Source organism: Mytilus californianus, unplaced genomic scaffold (assembly GCF_021869535.1).
Source record: "Mytilus californianus isolate M0D057914Y unplaced genomic scaffold, xbMytCali1.0.p SCAF_3, whole genome shotgun sequence".
Classification (NCBI taxonomy): Eukaryota; Metazoa; Mollusca; class Bivalvia; order Mytilida; family Mytilidae; genus Mytilus; species Mytilus californianus.
In genome coordinates, this window is record NW_026262679.1 from 35,127,693 (window position 1) to 35,146,215 (window position 18,523).

The following is an 18,523-nucleotide window of genomic DNA, read 5'->3' on the forward strand; positions in this document are numbered from 1 at the left end:
GATTAATCCTGTCAGTCGGACATGTACACCTTAAAATCATTCCATACACCAAATAGTTTGAGTTTGACCTACTGCTTATAATATCTGAGATATGGACTTGACCATGTAACTTTAACCTTGATCACTGATCTATGGAATAAGGTCTAGGTTATGTGAATCCTACCTGATGGACATGAGACGTTGCAAGGAACCTATATACCAAATATTGTTTTCCTATTACTCTTAATAAATAAAGACAACAGTAGTATACCGGTGTTCAAAAGTCATAAATCGATTGAGAGAAAACAAATCCTGGTTACAAACCAAAACCGAGGAAAACACATCAACTATAAGAGGAAAACAAAGGAACAACAGGAACACCGAAGTGCAACAAAAACAAACACCAACACACATAGAAACGAACTATTTGATAACAACTGCCATATTCCTGACTTGGTACAGGACATTTTAAGAAAAAATGATGAGTATTTCACTTAACAAAATAAACTGTTAACACAGAGATATGTCTCGCCTATTTGTTATTTTGATAATGCAAATGTTGAAATTAAAATAGCAATACTTTAACATGTAAGTTATGCAAATATTCAAAGTCAATGAACCATGACTGAAGGTACAGGGCTAAACAATCTCCATTGAAATGAGATGTGCCAATGCTAATAAAACTGCAAACCAAATACCATTGACTATTCATAAGTCGTTCCCTTTAAACAAACCTAAACACAAACATTAACTTGTAAACTATGTAAAAGTTTCAAAGTTAATGAACCATAATAAGGGGGTGTGGTTATATAATCTCCATGGAAATGAAACTTGCAAATGCCAATACATTTGTATACTGAATATCATTGACTTAACATTAGTGGTTCATCTTAAACTTAACTAATCACAAACTAATACATGTAAACTAAGCAAAAGTTTCAAAGTCAATAGACCATGACTGAGGGGTAGGGACCAACATTCTCCATGGAAATGAGATGTGCTAATGCTTATAATACAACTGCATACCAATTATCATTGACCTACCACTAACGGTTCCCCTTAAACTGAACTTATCACAAATTAATACATGTAAACTAAGCAAAGTTTCAAAGTCAATTGACCTTGAATGAGGGGGCGGGGCCAAATAATCTCCATGTTAATGAGATGTGCCAATGCTAATACAACTGCATACCAAATATCATTGACCTACCACTAGTGATTCACCATGAACTAGACCTAATCACAAACTAATACATTGTTGACGCTGCCGCCGGAAACAGCATACCTATGTCTCGCTTTTTGACTCCGTCAAGGCAAGACAAAAACTGTAAAAAAATTTTCAAGCTGTCACTGAATCATGAAAATGAGGTCAAGGACATATGACAGACAGAAACTTCATAGCATAAGGTATCGCACACAAGGTATGAAGCATCCAGGTCTTTTAACTTCTGAAATATAAAGCTTTACACAAAAAGTTTACATTGTTGCCCGATTGTAATACCTATGTCTAACATACTGCGACAGACGAGGCAAAAACCCCATTAGTTTATTCATACTTTTTTCTCACCAAAAAAGGTCTGTTGTATTAAAAAAATGATATTTTAAAATATAAACAGACACTTGTCAGATCATTTTGCCAAGATGTGAAGTAATTCTAAACTTAACAGATGGCATAAAATCATGTTTTCTTTTAATGACAGTATTTTGTCTTCTTTATTTATTTTATTGTGTTGTTGAGTTACTGTCTCATTAGCATATTCCACGTCGCCTTATATTTTCACACACCTGTATCCATTCATCAAAAGTTTCTAGTAAGGTGAATGGGTCGCCATGGTCTGATTCTAGTGGTTTTCTTGCTTCCTAAAATATAAAACACTTATAAACAAGGATTGGAGTAGTCAATATTCATCTAGATTCTGTATAAAATGCTAACTTGCTTTAATACAGATATTCTAAGGGCTATTCATGGAAAAAATTTAGGGAAGGGGTGGGACAACACTTTTTACATACACCACCACGTATAATTTTTATTTTCATTTGCTTCCACCCCTATAATACCCACAGAAATAAATATCATGTGGTGTCTTAACACTCCCATACATTTTTTCCTGCAATAGCCCTAGCCTAAGGAGGACTTTGGTAAACCTTATTTGGTTCAGATCAAAAGTTTAGATTTATCCAGATCTAGAAGACTCAGTGTAAAAGTATACTCTTCAAGGACAGCAACAAAGATACAGGTAAAGGTCATTTCACTTTTTCTTAACTTACAAACATTCCTCCCATTTGGTGCAAGTTTTTCAAATCAATTATTTTATAAACAAAAAAATTTGAATATTTTTCCAATATTAGAACATTTACCATATTAATCTACTTTCTCATTCATCTATTATAAGCTTGTGAAAATCGAAACATATGCTTCCCTAGCTGGAAAACCTTTGACTGCAATCATATCTTTTTTATCTTTTTCAGTACAAAACATGTATAACCATAACCTCATATGAAATAAATAACAAAATATTACCATAGCATCTCTATCAACGTAAGCTCTATTCGTAAATGGAGACTGAACACTCATAGCTGCTGCTATTGATAGTACTGCATCTATCATCTGAAAAATAAGATGAATTTATCCAAAATCAATAAAAAGCAAGATGTGGTGTGACTGCTTGTGAGACAACGTTCCACCAGATTCCAAATGGCGTGGATTTAAGCAATTATCAGTCACTGTATGGCCTTAAACAATGAGCAAAACCAATACCATATAGTCAGCTATAAAAGACCCTGACATGACAAAATTTGAGACAATTCAAACGTAAAAAGCGACAGCTTGATCTAAGCTTGATCTAAGCCTAAAACAATGATGGAAAAACAAATATGACAGACAGCAACCAACCACAACCACTGATTTACAGGCACATATAGAATTTGGGAGTGGTTAAACTTGTTTGTGAGTATTTAACCCTCACCTAACCTATTTCTGTATTGTAACAGAACAGCATAAGAAAAAACTGTAAAATTTCAATAGGAACTGGCTTGACTCTTCAGATTGGCACGAAGCACAAAAAACAATTAACACGAAGCCAAAAGACACAAAGTATTGATCTAAAAGTACTTCTAGTGACAGAAAGTTAATTCAAAGCCAATAATAACTTATAAATAAAATATATTCTCCCAGATTAAAGGTATGGTTTTCTTTGAAAAATAAGAGGTTGCCATAACACATTTTTCTGTTTTTCATAAAATACTATATTGAATCCCAAACATATTTCAATAAAATGCTCCGCAGGGCGCAGCTTGATACGACCGCAGAGGTCGAACCCTGAACAGTTGGGGCAAGTATGGACACAACATTCAAGCTTGATACAGCTCTGAATTTGGATTGTGATTAAATATTTGACACAGCATAGGTTTCTGACACAGAATGAATGTGGTCTAAGAACTTAAACATTTTAAATTGGACATTCACCTATTATGGTCCAATATCCAAAATCTAAATACATGGTTAGATTCAGCATATCAAAGAACCCAAAGAATTCAATTTTTGATGAAATCAAACAAAGTTTAATTTTGGACCCTTTTGACCTCAATGTGGACAAAGTTGATAACGGGGCCCAAAAATCAAAAATCTAAATACATGGTTAAATTCAGCATATCAAAGAACCCCATATATTCAATTTTTGTTGAAATCAAACAAAGTTTAATTTTGGACCCCGATTTGGACCAACTTGAAAACTGGGCCCATAATCAAAAATCTAAATACATGTTTAGATTCAGCATATCAAAGAACCCTAAAAATTCAATTTTTGTTAAAATCAAACTAAGTTTAATTTTGGACCCTTTGGACCTTAATGTAGACCAATTTGAAAACGGAACCAAAAATTAAGAATCTAAATACACGGTTAGATTCGGCATATCAAAGAACCCCAATAATTCAATTTTTGATGAAATCAAACAAAGTTAAATTTTGGACCCTTTGGACCTCAATGTGGACCAATTTAAAAAAACAGGGCCCAAAATCCAAAAACTTAATACACGGTTAGATTCAGCATATTAAAAAACCCCAAGAATTCAAGAATAAAACCCCATTGAAATTGATCAAGAAATAAGCAACTTATATGAAGTATCTTCTTTTGCACAATACTGTGCAATTGAATATTTCTTGCTATTGCGCAATACTGTACAATTGACAATTTCTTGCTATTGCGCAATATTGTGCTATTGGATATTTCTTGCTATTGTGCAATACTGTGCAATTGAAGATTTCTTGCTATTGCGCAATACTGTGCAATTGAAGATTTCTTGCTATTGTGCAATACTGTGCAATTGAAAATTTCTTGCTATTGCACAATACTTATTATATAATAATTTACACATCCTGTTTGGTGTGTATCTCCTACCATATCATTATTATTTGCTTTTAAATATTAATCAGAAATAACCAACTTAAAATGGAAATTTTTAAAAGAAAAAAAAAAGGAAAAAAAGAAAAAAAAAGTAAAAAAAAATCCCCCCCCCAAATTTTTTGAACCCCCTTATGATTCATCACCCCCAAACTCAATCCCAGCCTTCCCTTTGTGGTATGGTACCTTGCAGTACAATTTCAGAGAGATCCATACACTTGAACACAAGTTATTGTCTGGAAACTAGAAAAATGCTTATTTTTGGCCCCTTTTTGGCCCCCAATTCCTAACGTTTCGGGCAATTACCCCCAAACTCAATTCCAGCTTTCCCTTTGTGATATGGAACCTTGTAGTACAATTTCAGAAATATCCAAACACTTACACACAAGTTATTGTCATGAAACTAGAAAAATGCTTGTTTTTTGCCCCTTTTTTGGTCCCTAATTCCTAAAATTTTGAGGCAATTACCCCCAAAATCAATTACAGCCTTTCCTTTGTGATATTGAACCTTGTGGTACAATGTCAGAGAGATCCATACACTTACACACAAGTTATTGTCTGGAAGTTACAAAAATGCTTATTTTTGGCCCCTTTTTGGCCCCTAATTCCTTAACTGTTGGTACCATAACCCCCAAAATCAATCCCAACCTTCCTTTCGTGGTATTGAACCTTATGGTAAAATTTCATGGAGATCCATTCACTTAAACTAAAGTTAGAGTGCGAAAACCAATGTGTCTTCTGACGACGCCGGACGACGCCAGAAGACGACGACGCCAACGTCATACCAATATACGACCAAAAACGGTCGTATAAAAATGTTTTTACATTGTGTGAACTGTTTCTGGATATACTTAAGCCATTATCATTTTTTTCTATCTATCCATTGAGACGACTATCCACCAGAGTTCAAATGAAGTCAATGTAAGTCTTTATAGGTCACTGTAAATTGATTACTAAAAGCTTAAAAACTAAAGTAAACAATACCTACTTACCTCACTTCCTATTCTACATAAGTGATCTCAATGAATATGTACAGTTATGGGGAAAAAATGTACCGCATGCTATGATTTCTTATCTATTCATATATTAAAAAATAAATTTGGAATTACATCACTTCTCAACTAATTTTAATGAAATTTCTTTTTTCATCTCATTTAGGGTAAAACTCTTCATAACTTTTTGGAGTATTAATTTATATTTTACTTATATCACCACTGGTAAATAATCACCAAACAAATTCAGTGTCCTGTAAAACTTACATGAAATATAGAACCCATGATTAACATTTTACCAATAACAACATCCACTGGTAGCCTTGATAACATATTACCAATGGGTGTTAATGTCTCATCATCTTTCATAGCTCCCTGAAAAATATACACAATGAACTGTATTATACCGATTATTTGTTGGCTTTCTGTCTTTCTGTCCTAAGATAGAAATCTAGTCTGTCTACTTCCAGTTTAATGTTTGTATCATAGTTTTGGTTCTATCTATTGAATTTATAAACAACTTGCTTACAATAAATATGAAGAGTGTTAGCACACGTCTTTAGATGACAAAATGTGATCTTAAGATGTATATTTTAGTTTATATCTGTTCTTGGGTTGCTGACTAACTTTAACCCCACATCTCCATTTATTTATACATATTTGTATTTGAATGAATTTCACATTTAATGACAAAACTTGTATCATTGTCATAAATGAAGTTTGTTGGAGAATTTGGTGTTGCTGACAGAACTTTGGTAGCACTTTAGATGTCTTTTCTATTTATACAATGTTTAAGGATCGCTGGGTCATTGACATACACCCTACTGCATCTCTTTTTATTTATAATTCTTTTGAATAAAATCTTAATGTGAAAAGAAAACAGTATTATATAATATCTTTAGCAATTCTATGTCTATCAATCATCAAAATTATTATGCAATAAATCAAATAAGTTGGAAAAATTAATAACACTTACTTGTTCTTTAAGAAATATAATTGCATTTTCAATACTAGTTATGTCTGGTGCCTCTAGAAATGGAAATCTGAAAAACATAAGATTAGAAATTGTAAGTTTACCTTGAAATATGAAAAGATTAGCCATAATCATGAAATAGTCCATTGGTTAGACTTTCTGCTTTTAGCACATATAATAAATATTACGACACTCAGGAATCTTGTTAGTGGTTGCATTTTGTTATACATGTATCTTTAATATATGTTTTGTCATTTATGAAATTAAGTATTGATGGCAGATCTTCTATAGTTGATTGCCAGTTTTCCTGCCGAAAGTCAGTGGTTCTATCTGGGCACTCCGGCTGCTTCAACCAATATAAACTGGTTGCCATGATATAGCCAAATGTGCTGAAAAAATCGCTGAACACCAACAATTACAGTATATACAGAAATTATTTTGTGCATTTATCGTTGCCATTTTTGAAACTGAACTAAAATGTGAGATTATTTTTTGCAATTTCAGGAAAAGCTTCATACAGATATATGTATCAGATATCAGAATGCAAGTTTTTTTATTGTGATAATCACTGTCGCATTATTCGCATTAATAAAAACCTTCTGAATTTACAGTAATCAATCAATTGATCTTCAATATCTCTGTTAAATAAATTCACTCAAAACTTACAAGGTAATTCAGAGCTTAACAGATTATATAAAGAGACTCGTATATAGTGGAAGACCATATGTTTACTTTCAGTTGTCTTATGGTTTGATGTGTTATTAGGATGTTGTCTTCTTATCTATACCCATTATATCATTTTATTTTGATTAAAATTTCACAACATTTAAATATTTCTGATGTCCTTTTGACAATGTCCTATGTAACCCAATTGTAGTAATGACATATATATTAACACAAAAATCTATAAGTAAACTATTTTTTCATAGACACATACTTCCTAGCATCAGGAAGACCCATGGAGACCATCTGTAGGATTAAAGAGTCCAGAGTGACCCGCTGTATTTCTGGTGTAGCATATTCTTGAAAGGCATCATAATCAGGACTATCATACAGTCTATAACATACTCCTGGTCCTGTTCTACCTACAAATCAAATATCATATCCAAATTAATAATGATTCCTAACATAACACTTAGTCCTGCTTAACCTAGATAATTATTTAGTAACTATGTTCATTCTCAGGGGACTCGCCCTTTCATTTGATTTGTTTTTTTGTCCCAAACAAGAATATATATGGTTTAGGGGTGGGGATCTCGACCGTTTACAAGTTCTCAAACAGGAAGGGGATGGGAGTGACCCCAGGGGACTTGCCTTTTATTTCATTTGATTTGTTTTATTGTCCCATACAAGAATATATATGGTTTAGGGGTGGGGATCTCGACCGTTTACAAGTTCTCAAACAGGAAGGGGATGGGAGTGACCCCAGGAGACTCGCCTTTTATTACATTTGATTTGTTTTATTGTCCCATACAAGAATATATATGGTTTAGGGGTGGGGATCTCAACCATTAACAAGTTCTCAAACAGGAGGGGGTGGGGAGTCCTCCAGGGACTTCCCCTATATTTCATTTGATTTGTTTTATTGTCCCACACAAGAAATATATATGGTTTCCGGATGGGGATCTCAACCGTTTACAAGTTCTCAAACAGGATGGGGTGGGGGTAACCCAAAAGGACTCCCGCTATATTTCATTTAATTTGTATTATTGTCGCATACATGAATATATATGGTTTAGGGGTGGGGGTCTCGACTGTTTACAAGTTCTCAAACAGAAGTGGATGGGGTGACCCCAGGGACTCAACCTATATTTTATTTGATTTGTTTTATTGTCCTGTGATCATTACTGAAGACCGTGTGTGTCTATCACTTACTGTTTTCAAGTTATAGTCATTTGAAAATTTAAAAAAAATATATCCCATAGGGTTCTATAGTAAAACCCTCCCTTCTGTAGGCCCCTCAAAACCCCTAAATAGACCCCAAGAAGAAAAATAATAAGAACTGAGCAAAAACTAAAAGTCTCCAAACTTTGTTTTGGAGACTTAATAACAAAAAGTATATATACGAATTTTGTTATAGTCCGATTTTGTTATAGTCCGATTGTGATGAGATGAGATACCAGGATGTTTTCGATACACTCAGGCTTTTACGTCTTTAATAAACATTTGTAAAAATCGTAGTAAAAATAGCGTCGAAAAATGTGCATTCATGAAATATTTTAAACACGGTATTTATTTTCTCTTCAACCGGAGGACGGGAGGAAACCCCTGAAACTGGGATTATTGTACTCTTGTCGGGAGGCACACATATACATGGATCTCACGCATGTCTGAGGAATACTGATAAAAGCATAACGTAGAAACTGCTGTCTCGTGTAGATGTGTATTGATTTTATATTCCGTGCAGCGCAGATCCGCGAAGTAGTGTTTGTGATAGCCATTTTCAAAATGAAGTTGAATTCATTTGAATTATCGATGAACATTCAGTACATTTTAATTCAATCTGTAAGCTAATCAAAATAGAAGTAACTCAAAATTTCAAAAGCATCTTCCTAGAATTAGTATTCAAAACTAGTACTACATTATCTAATAGAACACACATCCTATAGTAAGATAGCCTGTCCAACTTCCGGTTTGAGGCTGATGCCTTAGGAAAGTATATTGCTATAACAAACTTTCCAAAAACACTGAGACATGGCAACATAATCTATGACAATGAAAGTTGAAAATCTGAATTGGTCAAGTAATTTCAAACTTAAAATAAAGCTTAAAGTAAGACCATAATATAAAATACGTAATTTCATAGAATTTTAATTTTGCTAGTTTAAAGTTATTCCTTATGTTAAAACAAAACAAAAATTACAAAAAAATATTTATTGAGTGTGTATTAAGTTGCTTAAATTAACTTTATTTGAACTGTGTTGGATAGTTCTCTCATTGGCAATAATACCACATCTTCTTATTTTCATACTAAAATGGTAAATTGTAATGCTCCAAGTAATGTTTGAAATTTGCTCAGCAGAACACCAACTGATACTGAAAACTTTCTGTGTATATTGGAAGACGTGGAAAAAGGAAGAAACATTTACATACCAGCTCTTCCTTTTCTTTGTTCAGCACTTGCTCTACTGATCCAAAATTCTTGTAATCTTTGCATTTTATACTTTGGATCAAAACTCATCTCTTTGACCTAAATCAATATTTAAAATGATTTAAAAAAATAATAATAATTAATGCTGTTATATCAAACTTGTTCATGATTTAAGATACTTTACATTTTAATACTATTTCAGAAACAGTTTTGACTAAAACTTGAAAAATCAACTGCATACCTGATAAAATTAATATTTCTGAATTATTATGAAAAGATATATATATAAATTAAATCTAACACATTCATTTTGTTACTTCATAATGACCTTGGTTGCCTATAATTGCTTACATCCACTTCATTTGAACTTGGGTGGATAGTTGTCTCATTGGCAATCATACCACATCTCCTTATTTTTATATTGATCTTGACTTTTTAAACCATTATAAATTCATACAAATGTCATTTAAAACCAGCATTCTCAAAACATATAATGAATCAAATTTGTTGGTTTTTAGAGTTCTTTTTTATGGTAAATCCAGAAAATCATTTTAGACACAGCAAAACAATAAAGTGTTATTTTCATTTTTTTTACCATCATAATTTGACTTAAAAAGCTTTCAGGCATGTACAATGCATTTTTTTTTTTATCAAATTCAAGTAGAAATAAAGCACCTTTGAAGTGAATACAAAATCAAATTAAAATTATTTTAATAGAAAGTCACTTGATATCTAATAAACTCTTAAAATGCAACAAAAACCACATAAATATTAAGCACAAGCACTGCATCCCATCTTTTCTTGTTTTATAAAATCCTTCAGAAATTGACCTTTACTTTAATATTGTTTAAATACATTTTTTTTAATACTAACTTAAGTGTTATGCCAAAAGTATTTGTCAACTTAAATTTTTTTGCTATGTATATATACCGGGTAATACTATTGTAAATTTAGAAATTATCGCAAACATTTATTATTGCGATTTTGGCATGACCAACCTGAATTCAGGATTAAAAATTGTGATTTCTTGAAAAGTTGCATACAAATATATAAGCATCAATAAAAACCTTGCAACAATTTCTGAATTCATAGTATGTTTTTTTTTCTAAGAATTATCGTGAGGTCATTTCTGATTTAATTTTAATCAACATAAAATAAAAAGAAGTAGAATTGTCACAGGTTTATTTATTCATTTAGTTGTATTTTTTTCTGAAGCAGTCTCATTTTGTTGGTTATTTAAACACAAGTATAATTTTTTACCAGATATTTGCAGTATTTATCAACCAAATAAATTGTACAAAAATATTATACATGTTTGCTTCACAACAACTAAGGACAAAACTATGATGAAACAAAGAAACATACTTCAGAGAATTTTGAATCTTGCAATACATAATTTGCTTCAAAAAAACAATAAATGCCTGCAAAATATTTTTTCTAATAATTTTGTACTTATAGGAAATATAAAAGCAAAAAATTAAAGGAGATGAATACTTGTGGTATAACGCTGTATATATATATATGAATAAAAGTTGCCATACTTTTCCTGAATCCACTATAAATCTAACTCCATCTATTGTTACAGAAGTCTCTGCTATGTTTGTAGATACAATGCATTTTCTCACTCCTTCTGGGGAAATATCAAACACCTGGGAACATAAAACAGAAACCATTGTAAAAAGAAAGTTTTGGAGAAACTATCATTGTATGACCTTTATTTTGTAAAGGTCGTCAGCTCTAATGATTGCCTATTTTCCAATCATGTTTCAGTGATTAAACTAGAGGCTTTCAACAATGGACACTCTCCAACATTGTGGACTAGAATAGAATTCATGACAAAAACCTCTTTTTTGTTGATCTTGTATTGCTGATCATTTTTTCTGTTTACTTACTATGAGTTTCTCTCTATCTTCTTAAGTTTTTTCCCAAAACACAAAACAGTATAAACAAATTGTCATTCATGAGCAATATCCCCTATAAAGAGTAAATTTAGCCCTGTGTTCTTTTTTTAGCCCAGTTAGCTATGTTGGTTGCACTTGGCAGGCAGGGTTGTTCGACAAAGATTTTAAATCCTTGTGACCAAATTTGATTCCAATTGGCCCAGTTATTTCGGGGGAGAAGATTTTTGTAAAAGTTGTACATATGGATGTTTAACAAAGTATTTGGTGTACACAGGGTTCACTTTAATCAGGTATTTGGTGTACACAGGGTTCAGTTTAGTCAAGTATTTGGTGTTCACATGGTTCAATTGTGTCAGGTTTCACTGTATCATCAAAGATTCCAAAAAATAAAGTATCAAATCAATGAGACAGTCCTGAAGCAAATCTTTGATGGCACCAAAAATTAACATGAGTTAGTGAGTACATAAAGCTTGTAGCTCTAGCTCTTTGAAAATGTTTGAAATGTCATGAGGTTACATCTATCATTTTTCAGTGCTTTAGTGTTATTAACAAAACCACAATACTAGAGGCTCCTACATTCAGGTAAAGTTTGATCACATTTGGCACTGTAGTTTCAAAGGAGAATTTTGTTTTAAGCTAAGGATATCAGACTGGAAAACGAAGGAAGACAATGACAGACACCAAGTGATGACAATAGATCACATGGTCCTTTGGGTCAAATGACCTAAAAAAAAACCACACAATTTTATGGTCTGCTTCCTAGAACATGTTTACCAAGTTATGTATCAATTATTTATAAAATAAATCTATCAATCACCTTATCCTGTTCATCAGCAGACAGTGCACTGTGTAGAGGCAGTATGATCCATCTCTTGGTATTTGTTGCATATGTTTTGGCTGCCTCTACTACCGACATAATTTCTGACATACCACTCAGAAATATAAGTAAGTCACCTCTTTCTGATTCTGGGTACTAAAAAACATAAGAAAAATAGGTTAGCACATATCCTCTCTGAATTTAAAAGAAAGAGATAACGAAAACTAAATGATGTTCTGCATAAAATACAAATAGATATTTAAAATATTTGCACTTTATATGAAACAAGTAAGATATGCCATGGAAAAGAAGTTTTAAATAAAAAGATGATCACAAAACATGATCCTGTGAGTTTCTGCTAGGTCATCTTGATTTTGTTTTAATTACTAACAACAGAAATACTGTTAGGCCAAAAAAAAAATATGTCTGTTAAAGGTTACATTATTAAAAAAATAGGGTAGGTAGGTCGGTATTTCCATTTAATTTTTTTGGGACATGATTTTGAGTTGTGCGGTCCATCTTGCCGTGGTCCGAGTTCTTAATGGGCCAAGTTTACCTGTATTTTTAATAACTGGATTATTTCCCTTGGTTACTGGTTGGAAAAATATGGCGGCAAAGTGTTTATTTCATCACACAAGTCGCGAATTTCTTAAAACAGCTGTCATATTCACGATTGTGAACATTAAGATGTATCAGGAAATTGATTTATTTTATTGGCAACTCTAACTTTGCTTTTGACATGAGTTCAGTTAATTTTTCACTTTACAACGGGAATAAAATGACTTAAGGTCGGAGCTCAAAAGTAGGATCGGTCGAGTAACCGTAAACAGACAAATATTTTTTTTTGGCCCTTATTTTAGTGGATTCCAATTTTCATGGATTGAGGAAAAACTGTTTTCATGAATACCTGATTCCTAGTTTTAATAAAATTGCATTCAAACTTATAGAAAATTTGTGTTTTGTTGAACATTTAAATTCATGGTTCATACCCTCGAAATAAAAACAAAAATAGTACCCAGGAATAGTAGTGAATTCACAGTGCCATTAAACATTGAATACCTTATGATCAATTAGCTGCATAATCTTTAGATAAGGAGAAGGATCTAATCTTTCTGCTTTGGAATCGTCTCTCTGTATTGGTTTGTATTCTAGTTCTATCGGATATAATCTGCCAGGAACCTGAAATAAAACATACCTTTTCTTATTTATATAATGAAGGAGAGGAGATTTAACCATTTTACAAAAATAATTAAATAAGAAAAAACAATATCCTGTATACTCTGCATAAGTTATTAAATGTAAAATGTATTGTGAAAAGAATTTGGAATATTGCGAATGGATCAATTTCATTACAAACATTACCCCTGCAAATAAGAAGGCCAAATATACCTTAACTACAGGTGCATCATCAAAGTATCCACTAAATAAGTCAATGTTAATGGTAGCAGACATAAGAACTAGTTTGAGATCATCCCTATGTTTCAGCAGACACTTTATAACACCTAACAGAAAGTCAGTATGTATGTGTCTCTCATGGACTTCATCTATTACTACCACACTGTACTGCTTCAGATGTTGATCCTCCGACATCTGTCTTAAAAGCAGACCTGAAATACAAATGAAATTCAAGAATGTTTCTTTAAAGGAATAAATCTGTTTTCTTTTCTAAATTAACTTTCTGTGACCTTTAACATCTAGAATTTTGTGAATCCATTTATTGGTTAATGTCACTCTTATAAATAATAAAAAATGGGGAATGTGTACATGGGACACAGATGATGCCCCTGCTTGCATATCATATAAAGATATAAAGGGACATAACTGAAGAACAGTAAAAGTGACACTACCCAAATTTGAACTTGATCTGATTTTGTGGTAATAAGTATTGTGTATAAGTTTCATAACATTTGGATGAGGCAAACTAAAGTTTTAGAACGGAACCGAAAAATTCAGCAATTTTTCCATTTACAAAAGGGCATAACTCTAGAACGGTTAAAGTGACGCCACCAAAATTCAAACTTGATCTGTGTTTTGTGGTAATAAGCATTGTGTATAAGTTTCATAACATTTGGTTGAGGCAAACTAAAGTAAGAGAATGGAAAAGAAAAATTCAGCAATTTTTCCATTTGTAAAGGGGCATAACTCTAGAACGGTTAAAGTGACGCCACCAAAATTCAAACTTGATCTGTGTTTTGTGTTAATAAGCATTGTGTATAAGTGACATAACATTTGGTTGAGGCAAACTAAAGTTAGAGAACGGAAACCAACTTTGGGACGTACGTACGGACGGACAAGGGTAAAACTTAATGCTCCCTCCACTACGGCAGGGGCATAAAATCAGTTACCTATAAAAGACAGCAAACCTGTTTTCTGTTAATTTGTTATTGACCCTGATATATCATTTTTTGTCAAAACAAAGCAATCTAAATTCAATGTTTAAGGTTCTAGTTTGATACTAAACTGTAGTTCTGTGAAATGTCTGAACCGCTCGAACACTTGATGGTAGTTGAAAATTGATGAAGGATGTAGCTCAATTTCATGTTAACAGGTGAAACATATCTTAGTGTGATTTTGTATTTGTGATAACATGAAAATTCTTCTAATAAACAGATTTATAAAGTAACTTAGGGGCAAACATTTCATGGTAAAAAGGGCCAGTATTTATTCTGATTTACAATAAAATCTCTAATCAACTAACAATACAAAGTATATTTTAGTGATTTCTATACTGTGCTATTTCAAATTCTATTTGTGTGATTTCATTACATACTAATACAACATACCTTCTGTGAGGAATAAAATTTTAGTAGATCTTGTCTTTGTCTTCTCAAATCTAACCTGAAGGATAAGAAAGGAAGTTACTTATTTTATTGCTTCGTACTTCTGACAGAAACTGATATTCAGTCTTGTTTTGTTTGTTTGTATCTTTTACATAATGTAGAAAGATGCATTTTTTTTAAATAGTCATAAAATTATTATTTACTCTTAATACTGCACTGAAAGATAACAACTGCATTATGATGATGACACTATTTAAATCTAGATGAAAAAAAAAATTAAATTAAAATACTGTTCGCCATATCAAATTAAGAAAGGAAACAAAAAAAATTGTTTTTTGTTGCTGTTTATCATATTTCTTTTACGTTTATTGGTTTGTACATAAATTTGTTTGAATTGTTTTTCGTTTGCCATTTTGCTGCCTTTTATAGCTTGCTATGCAGTATGGGTTTTCCTCATGGTTGAAGGCCATATGGTGACCTATAGTTGCAAACTTCTATGTCATTTGATCTCTGGTGGAGAGTTGTCTCATTGGCAATCATACCTCATCTTCTTATTTTTATATTATATGTATCAATTATGAATAAGTTTTAGATCTTAAACGTCATTGACCTACTTGATAAGCAACATCTGATCCATATTCATTTAAAGTTTCATATCCAACTCTCTTAGACAGAGATATACATGCTATCCTCCTAGGCTGTGTACAGGCTATCTTTGTAAATCCTGCTTCTAGTAAATACTGTGGAGTCTGAAATAATGTAAAAAAATATGTATTTTACATGTTTTTAGTGAAAACATATGTAGCAGTTTGGGTGCAGCAAGAATATCTTTTAAGTAAATATTCTTTTGATATTTCATTATGGAAAGATTGGTTCTGTTACTTGAATGCTTGGAATTATTAAGTGAAACATACAATTTCCAAATGTAAATAAGAAGTAGCCAGTGCACACTAATTCCACAGCATATGATATAAAGCTTTCAAGTTACAAAAGTTTGCTGATTTCAACAGTAAAGGTTTCATATACCAATAAAACAGTAAGACAATAAATCATCCAGCGTTGGCATAAAAGATTGATATTATGGACCATGTTTTTACGAAATACTAGTATATGTATTATAGATACAATGAATCAATGCTTATCCATTGTATCTCTAACTTAAACTATTGTGTTGATGTCTTTTCAAAATTAAAGCCTTTTCTTCTTAAAGAAGGTGTTGTAAGTGAGTTTAAATAACCATGTTATCATGTTCAACGATGCATTAATAAATCTAAGTTTACAATTAATTGGTTAGAGAAATACAAATATAACATAACACGTCTGTCTTTAAATTATCAGGCATCTGAATATCATCCATAATTTACAAAATAAGACATATTCGATCTTATTTTTAAGTACATGTATATATAATAAGTATGCTACCGAAAATTCTATCAAGAAGCCTAATTCTAGGCACATCACGATTTAATACTTGCATAGAGATTTGAGAATAAACGTTTGTAAAGATATGTAGTAAAACAGATGAAAGCATACTTTATCTATAAAACAAAAATGGACAAATTGAATGTAATCATTTTCTTTTCAAATATGTGAAATAGCCAATAATAATCCAAAAATAAACGGGAAAACATCCGCAATAACATACAAAATGAGAAAAACGGAAAAACTAAAAAATAGGGACAACAAAGAGAATACAGGGATTTGAACCTGAACCGACAAGTCTCTACCTTTAACTTGACTATTAATCTCATTAATCTTAACCATGTTAACCTCGCGGCTACCAACTTATACTATACGATTGTCTAATTTGTATACATAAAGGTACAAACCCTGTGTGTCCGTTGTACCGATGTGTATCATATGTTCATTTATATATATAAAATAGACATTCAAATTGCAACCCATTGGTAGCCGAGAGGTTTCGTCGATGTGTTGATGTGAGTCACACATAACAGATTCCAAGGAGGGGTTCGAATCCCAGTGAAGGCATATAAAAATTACAAAAATTAAAGGTAAGTTTTTACATTAATTTTATTAGTGAAGAGAAATCAGTAAATTAGCAAATTCAAATTTAATGAAATTAGACACACAAAGGAAACAATTGATATGATTTGGTGAGTCCATTTCAGCGACAGATTTAGGAAGCGTTGATTCTAGAAAAAGAATCCAAGGTAAATGAATAAGCTGACGTCACGACAATGGTTTAAGGGATGTTACTACAGTAAACCAACCTGTGTAGATTTTCCACATCCAGTATCTCCAGCGACAACCACCACCTGATGTCTTTGTACCATTCCTTGAATCATCTGCTTGTACTGGAAGATGGGTAAATTTTCTTGGTCTGTCTTTATCTTCTTCAGTTTATTAAACTTAAACCAAATACATCATATCAAATCATACGTCTGAATTTTCATCAATTCTATATTCTAATGTGGGAATAATAAAATTATATTGATAAAGCTTCAAACTGGTAGATCAAAATTTACATGTACCTATACAGATCATCGTCATAAATGTATTATACTCTTAACATGATACAAATTCTATGCTCATAGTGATGGACTATGATGAATAGTCAGCATAGATATTATTTATTGTGTGCTCTAAGTCTTTGGTGAATACATTTGTATGTGTCTCATTGGTAAAAAAATTATTATACCTTTTGTTTTTGAAGGAAATCCACATAATGGATCAAGATATTTCTGAACTGTCTCACTCTGTGTTTTGTTAGGTCTCTAGAAACATCAGCATCTGTTACAAATGAAAATTTTAAAAATATGAATTATGAAATACACATATAAATTTAGTCTGACCATGCTTATAGGAAATTCGATCAATAGTAACTACTCTAAAATCAAGACAATTTCTACAATTTGATATTTACATATATATTAAAAGTGAAATTTGCCTAAATAAAAGATGAATGCGTCCATGGGACAGAGATGCCCCCGCTTGTAAATATGCAAGAGTCAATGTACTGCATTGTATTTCAAGCTTGCTGTTCGGTGTGAGCCAAGGCTCTGTGTTGAAGGCCGTACTTTGATCTATAATGGTTTACTTTTACAAATTGTGACTTGGATGGAGAGTTCCACATTTTCTTATATCTAATCACTATAAACTGAATGTATGTTTGATCAAACAAAACCTTAATTTCAAACGGAATCTGATAGACACTGCTCTTAATTTAATCTAAGAAACATTAATGTTATTGCTGTTCTTCAATCAAGCATTTTTGCCCATACAATGACCTGTAGCAATTTCAAGACATATCCTTGTTAGAGAGTCTGAAATGGTTGCTAACAAACAAATCAAAGTTAAGTAATGTGTACAAACCTACAAGTCTTCCTTTCTTTAAGAAATCATCCACATTTTTACTTTTGATACTAAAACTAATTCTGTATCTGTTGTCATAGTGTTGTGGAATATCAAGATCCCCTGTTGATTCTGTTGTTTTCTTGTCTTTTTCTACTTAAAGAAAATCACACACACACAGATTACAAAAAAACACAAGCCTTAACAGAACATTTGAAGAGAATACATTATTTACTTCCAAAAGAGAGTCAAAGATTTGTATTTTTGGCATCATGAAC

At 32.0% G+C, this 18,523-nt stretch overlaps 1 protein-coding gene across 4 annotated transcripts in view; it reads right to left on the minus strand.

The window, feature by feature from the left end:
• Nucleotides 1–18,523, minus strand: part of LOC127734436 (probable ATP-dependent RNA helicase DHX34) — a 36,153-nt gene that overhangs the window by 11,548 nt on the left and 6,082 nt on the right. For 3 of the 4 annotated variants that reach the window (XM_052244291.1, XM_052244292.1, XM_052244288.1), the window contains exons 4-18: nt 18,267–18,401; nt 17,593–17,684; nt 17,165–17,302; nt 15,548–15,682; nt 14,937–14,991; nt 13,543–13,760; nt 13,213–13,332; nt 12,154–12,309; nt 10,977–11,084; nt 9,438–9,534; nt 7,282–7,429; nt 6,348–6,414; nt 5,639–5,746; nt 2,501–2,587; nt 1,765–1,839 (exon numbers count right to left, since the gene is read on the minus strand). In XM_052244291.1, coding sequence (XP_052100251.1) covers nt 1,765–1,839; nt 2,501–2,587; nt 5,639–5,746; nt 6,348–6,414; nt 7,282–7,429; nt 9,438–9,534; nt 10,977–11,084; nt 12,154–12,309; nt 13,213–13,332; nt 13,543–13,760; nt 14,937–14,991; nt 15,548–15,682; nt 17,165–17,302; nt 17,593–17,684; nt 18,267–18,401 — 1,739 coding nt within the window. The remainder of the gene's footprint in view (nt 1–1,764; nt 1,840–2,500; nt 2,588–5,638; nt 5,747–6,347; nt 6,415–7,281; nt 7,430–9,437; nt 9,535–10,976; nt 11,085–12,153; nt 12,310–13,212; nt 13,333–13,542; nt 13,761–14,936; nt 14,992–15,547; nt 15,683–17,164; nt 17,303–17,592; nt 17,685–18,266; nt 18,402–18,523) is intronic. The other variant, XM_052244289.1, reaches the window with a different exon arrangement.